The 6,316-nt window shown below is 46.0% G+C and overlaps 1 protein-coding gene across 9 annotated transcripts in view; it reads left to right on the forward strand.

Annotated features, from left to right (window-relative positions):
• The window catches only part of PTPN3 (protein tyrosine phosphatase non-receptor type 3), a 109,237-nt gene that overhangs the window by 54,161 nt on the left and 48,760 nt on the right, over nucleotides 1-6,316 (forward strand). For all 9 annotated transcript variants that reach the window (XR_003681161.2, XM_028493691.2, XM_028493688.2 and 6 more), the window contains 2 exons: nucleotides 3,078-3,198; nucleotides 4,344-4,431. Coding sequence is in view for 8 of the 9 variants with exons in the window: in XM_028493691.2 (XP_028349492.1) it covers nucleotides 3,078-3,198; nucleotides 4,344-4,431 (209 nt within the window). In the remaining variant the exon portion in view is untranslated. The remainder of the gene's footprint in view (nucleotides 1-3,077; nucleotides 3,199-4,343; nucleotides 4,432-6,316) is intronic.

Here is a 6,316-nt window from a genome sequence, read left to right on the forward strand (position 1 = left end):
TCTGCAGTAGCCTCAGGTTGCAGAGGTAGAGCACAGCTGTTCTCTGCAAAGGGTCTGCAGCCTGGTGGGCAGGCAGATACGGACCAACTGATGCTGGCAGTGAGGATGAGCACAGGGGATGCGCTTTGTTCTCCTTGGAGGGGGAAGGAGGGTGCAGGGGGAGGTAGTGTAGAAAAGCTTCCTAGTGATGACCCCTTAAGAACAGCCTCCAAGGTCAAGTTGGAGTTAGATGAATAGGAAATAAGCGCTTTCCCAACAGAACAGCTTGATCTGCCATACATTTGAGTACCTGAGACATACACTCTGTCCTGCAAAATATAAAATATTAGCCAGAAGAATGTATGGGACTTAAAAGACAAGGTATTTCCTACATACGTGTTTATTTCCTTTTCTTTCTGCTATAATTAGCTTTCTCATGTGTTGCTTCCCCACAAACCGAAAAGCGTGTTACTCTGGAGTTTAGGGCGTGTCGTATGGTAAGTAGATAAAGAAGATGGACTGTGATCAGGGTCTAGGCTCCAAGTTACCAGCCTGAGCAGCAGTGGGCAGGTTCCTTCCTTGAGTCTCTATTTCCTTATCTGTTTAATGGGGATAAAAGTAAGGCCTGTCACTAGGTTATCAAGAGCATCTAGTGGGATGATGTCATTGGTCATTGACTACAACGTGGAAACCACCCTGTGCTTTGCAGATGGTTTCCGAGGACTGTTTAACTTTGTTTCCCCCTAGTGGTTAACACAGCTCATTGCAGAGTAGCCGACTAAGATTTCAAGGGAAAACCGCACTACAGGGAGGTTCACTGGTGGTCTTGTGTTAAGTTCAGACATTTGTCAGTGACTTGACTAAAAAGAGGACCTTGCTGTTCATGTTTGCAGAAAGGCACAGGGGTTAGGACTGTTTGTTAATATGATGGATGACCAAGTCAAGATCCAAGAAGATCTCCATGAGCTGATGCAACCAACAGGGTAAAATTTAATAGGACTCTGCCTTGAGGCTCAAGAAAGTCATTTGCAGCATTTGGTTGCCGTCTGGGGACATGACCACTGTCATCTGCAAATGGCCAGCAGTAGCCCGCAGGCGTGGCAGGCAGGCTGATAGAATGGTGGGAATGCTAGCCAGGTTCTGGTCTTGACTGCTGAAAAATAGCTCTGTGATAGGGGTAGGTCCCTTCTCATCTCTGGACCTCAAGTTCTCCTTCAACATGCAGAGTTTGGATGAGGTGATTCTAAGGCTTTCTCGGGCTTTCTTCATTGGGGACCCAGCGTCGGGGCATCTAAATTACTTCCTGTAAATGCATTGTCGTACACCTCACCATGCACAAACTCACCTGTAAGCCACAGTTATGCTTACCTCATACGGCCTCGACACTCCTGTTCACAGCTTAGCCACATTTGGCTGGCCTTCATGGCCTGTGGTCCACCCATGACCAAGTCTGTATGTGTGGGTCACTTGGCTTTCTGCCCTTTTCCTCTTCCAAAACTGAACTTTGCAGTAGCCTCTCTACAGGTGAGTTCCAAGCACCCGAGCAGGTACTATGTGCCATGCCTGGGCACAAGGCCCGAAAGATGAGTCTGACCCACTCCCAGCCCTCAAGGAACAGTGTAAGGAGGACACAGATCCCTTCACTACAGCGCAGATCTCAAAGAGCAGCCCTTGTGTGTGATGGCAGTTGAGGAGGGTGAGCCCCAGGCTGAGTAGATGTAAAGAAAGATACCCTTGCATCTGACTTTTCAACTTTGGGATGAAATTCACCTAAGCAACTACCTCACTCCTCTCCTTCCCTTCTGAGACTGACTATAAAGCATGACCAAAGATTTCCCCAACTTCCCTTGAGACAGAGAAGGAGTCATTTGATTTAGAAATCTTCCCTGTTGAATGGCTGCTCAATCATGTGTCCTTAGAAGCCTCCTGACATTGAAGCCAGCTGCAAAAAGAATTTATTAAAACCTTTGGAAATATCAAGGTTGATATTTTTAAGAAAAAGATGAAATAGGGTTTTTTGTTTGTCAAGAAAACAATACTAGATTAAGTGCCCATCAGAGCTAAAATAGTCTTCCTCACTCCTATTTCTATAGCAGGTGGGAGGACAGTCTTGGAGAAGGGAAGCAAGTGTCCTTCGGTCCCACCAGCCAGATCCTTGGCTGCCCACACAGGGTCCTTTCTCCCAGTCTCTTCAAGAGTCCAGATAACCAGATGGCTTGAGTTCTCAGGGCTGCTATGTGCACTTGTACAGGGTGGGCACTGCACAACTCTCAAGAATACCTGTCACACCAAAACATCAGTGAATCTTGTCTGCAGGTGGCAGTCACAGATCTCGTTTGGCCCAAAGACCAGCCTGGGAGTCCCTCTGTAAGGTCCCCCTTCCTCTTTCCTCTGCAGTTGCATGTCCGCGGCATGATTTCCCTGACAGCGCCAGCATCGGTCTCCCTGTCTTCCGACTCCTATTAGAAGTTTCCTTCTTCCTAAGAACCGTGCCCTCAGCTGTGCCAGGGCTCAGACTCTTCAGCCTCACCTATTCCCGTCCCACCCCCGTGGCCTCTGAACACCCCCTTGGTTTCCTTTCTTCCACATTTCCCTGAATGCCAGGGAAGTAGGTCAAGAAGCAGACAGTGGTCTCTTCTGCCCACACCCATCTTTTAGAGCAGGTTGGTCCAGTGTTATAACAACCTTGGAATACTACAGAGAGCCTGCACAGTGCCTGCCATGTAGAGCATGACATTTTTCTGAGTGGTTTCTCTTGTTTTTCTTTAGCCAGGGGTATGAGCGCCAATGCTGTGCTGACCACAGAGTATGGAAGAGGTGTGGGATTAGAATAGAACCTAGATTTGAACAGGCTCCCCCTTTCCTCCTGGTGTGGCCTTGGGAAGACAGGATCTGGCTGGAGCGTGCACGGCAGTACTTAGCCTGTAGGGATCAGGTGATAAGTGTGGACTCTGGAGCTAATGAGAAGCTCAGGTTCACGTGGCAGCAGAACTTCTCGGGAGAGTGTTGCCAATGAGTGTTTTTTCTTGTGATGCTACAGATGCTTGTAAATACAGACCACATTGAAAAGGTGCTTTCCCCTCATTCTGTCTCGATAGCTCATTTTGGAGACCGTGATTCTTCCATTCATCCTCCGGGCTATCTTTCCGATAGCCAGTTCATACCGGACCAGAATGAGGACTTTTTAGCAAAGGTGGAGGCGCTCCATGAGCAGCACAGGTGAGAGGAGGGGCGGGTGACCTACTTTGGGAACTCAGGTCGGGCACCGTCAGACCTCGTGTCCCCTTGGGTTTGATGTTGTCCTCTCTTGCCTTTGCTTATGAATCCTCTTTCAAGATGTCGGGGGTTTGTGAACCTTTGAGCTCTTATGATGGCAAATATATCTGGCATAACCAGCATTTCTGTAAAGTGTGAAATCCTGTGAGAGTTCAGGATAATTTGCTGCGTTCTTTTTCAGGATGTCATTGAAATCCGTTCGTTCCTGATGAGATGCCCATTTTCAATCTGACTGCCCCACAGATTGACCCTACCAGGCAAACCTTTTAACAGTTTCCCATATTTAATGAAACGAGCCGTTCCTTCAGGTGCTTTTGAATAGACAGGCAGACAGACATGGGTGCTGACAGGCTGGGTGAATCCCCGTCCTCTCTGGGTTCAGTTGGGGAAACCACCTTCCTTCCAAGGAGGGAGCACCATCCTTCCGCAGCTGCCTCGGGCCAAGCCTCCACTCCAGCAGATTCGCCTGATTCTGGCCTCCTCTTCCCTTGCCTCCTTTCGCTTAAAGCTGCAGTGGCTCCATTCGGTCCAGGTCAAATACGGGCCACCCTGACCGAGAAGGCCAGGTCTCAAGGGACCTTACATTCTCAGGAAGGCCACAGAAACAAAGGCCTAAGGAACCAGTGTCCCTTCAAAAAGGCACTGCCAATCCTCTCCCAGAATTGCTGTCCAGGCAGGAGCCAGCATCCTAAAATAGTGCAGTGACGTTTGGAAGTTTGAGGCTGCTGCTGAAAGGATAGATAAAGGCAGAAGGACCTAAAGAGCACGTACTAATTTAGGGACTTGGAAAAGGTAGCGTGGGAATTCCGGAAAGTGACAGTCTTTATCTCTGAATATTGAGAACCTACTAAATGTGCAGTATTTTTTAATAGAGGAACGAGAGGGCTAGATGAAGTCATATTCAGTGGACAAGAAGAAAAACGTGCTTTACTAGCATTTGGGGTTCGATTGTTTAAGATGAATAACATAAGGCATTTAATAACCTTAGAGTAATGGTGTCAATATTTTTAGATTTTCATTAATTTTAAAAATCGGAGTTAATATTCTGTTTACTGGATGAACTCTGCATCTTCTGTCTGCCTTTGTAGTGGGCTAAAGCAATCAGAAGCGGAATCTTGCTTTATCAACATAGCACGGACCCTCGACTTCTATGGAGTGGAGCTGCACAGTGGTAGGGTAGGTACCCTCAGCATGGTCTAGTTCAAAAGTTATTTTAACTTTAATTTCTGAACATCTGAAAGCTTCTTTGAAACTATCTCTTTTCCAGTATAATAAAAAGACCTTTTTTTTTTTAAAGATACCTGAAAGGTTTATAAAGTAATATTGAGTTTTGCTGGTTATTTATCCACTTGGTTTTTTTCATGTTTGCTGTCATACTTGAAGACTTTTTACTTTTGGGGGGTCACAGGGGTTAGAAACAAGTAATTTTTGTAAGACCATCTCATGGTTAAAGAGGCGAAAAATGTATAGAGTTCCATTTTCCAAGTGGCTCTTTAATGAGCCAGGGTTTCTACTATTTAATCTCAGTGCTGCTCAAATTAGAGCTAATTATGTACTCAAATACGATAACTTTCTATTATGATGGCACGATTATGAAAATCAAGTATTTTGAATTGGTTGTGACTTTTTAAATAAAATTGATTAATATCTATCATCTGCTGAGCCGTTTCTAACTGCCAGACACAGTCCCTGTTTATTTCCCACTGTAATGCCATGAGGTAAGTGTTGTCATTTCCTCCATTTTACAGATGGAGAAACTGATACTCAGGGACTTATCAAAGGTCATGTAGCACATAAGTAATGGCTTCAGCGTGTGACCCCAGCACCGTCTAATTGGCATCTGACCTTTACATTTTCTACCTGTAATTGGCCCACATCATATCCAGAGGAAGCAAATATTGGTTGAACACCTAGTCCATACTAGCCATTGTTCCAGACGCTTTCATGTGTGACCATAAGGTCTCATCTAAAGATTATAGCAGCCTTGGGAAATGTGTTCTAATCACCCCCATTTTACAGGTGAGAAAACTGAGGCTCAGGGAAGTTGAGGAAATTACCAAAGTTTACATTTAAATAATATTTTTGCAATTCATAGAAACACTTTCTTTTGTCTTACTTCAATCCCCTAACTGTGCAGTGTACAGGATATAACATAGATAATAAAGTAGGAAAAAGATACGGATCTTACAAAACATCAACTTTGGGACTTGACTTAATTTTTATTCCACTTGCAAATACTGTTTTTGTCTGGTAGAATGTTGTGGAGCCCTTTCTTCAATGGTGAGGTGGGCTTTACATCTGCCTGAGTTGATCTGTGCTCCCCCCACCCCCAGGGTCTCATGAAGGTCCTGAGGCCAGTTGATTACCTGTCTGCCCAACACCCCCGTGGTATCAGAGGGAGTTGGGTTACCCTTGGCTATGCTGCATCAACCAAAATCCCCTGAAAATCAATAACTTGATATCACAGAGCTTATTTCTCAGTAGTTCAAAGGCTCTATGGGTCCTGGTGGCTCTCCAGGGCAGCCCTCCTCCGTGCAGTGACTCGGCAGCCTAGGCTGCTTCTCTCTGGTGGCTTCACCATCTTCACACGTGGCCTCATGCTTATCCCAAGGGAAGAGGAAGTTGGAGGGCTGCGCACCAGCTCTTAAATGATTCGGCCCGGAGGGGACTCATCACTTCTGCTCATTGTTCATCAGCCAAGACTAATCATTGTTCATCAGCCAAGACTAATCATACGGTCCTGCTCCACAAGCTGGGAGGTTTGGAGATGGGCACGGGAATTTAGCGAACAGTAACTGTCCATGCTACCGTGATGACCACAGAACCAGGAGATCTGAGACCCACGTCACTGGCCCACGCAAAGCATTCATTTATTTCCTTATTCCGCACTTGATTTTTATTTTGTTTGCTAATTTTCTGTCCCACCTGCTTAATATTTCCCTATATTCTTTTTTTTTTTTTTTTTTTTTTTTTTTTTTGCGGTACGCGGGCCTCTCACTGTTGTGGCCTCTCCCGTTGCGGAGCACAGGCTCCGGACGCGCAGGCTCAGCGGCCATGGCTC

Source organism: Physeter macrocephalus, chromosome 9 (assembly GCF_002837175.3).
Source record: "Physeter macrocephalus isolate SW-GA chromosome 9, ASM283717v5, whole genome shotgun sequence".
NCBI lineage: Eukaryota > Metazoa > Chordata > Mammalia > Artiodactyla > Physeteridae > Physeter > Physeter macrocephalus.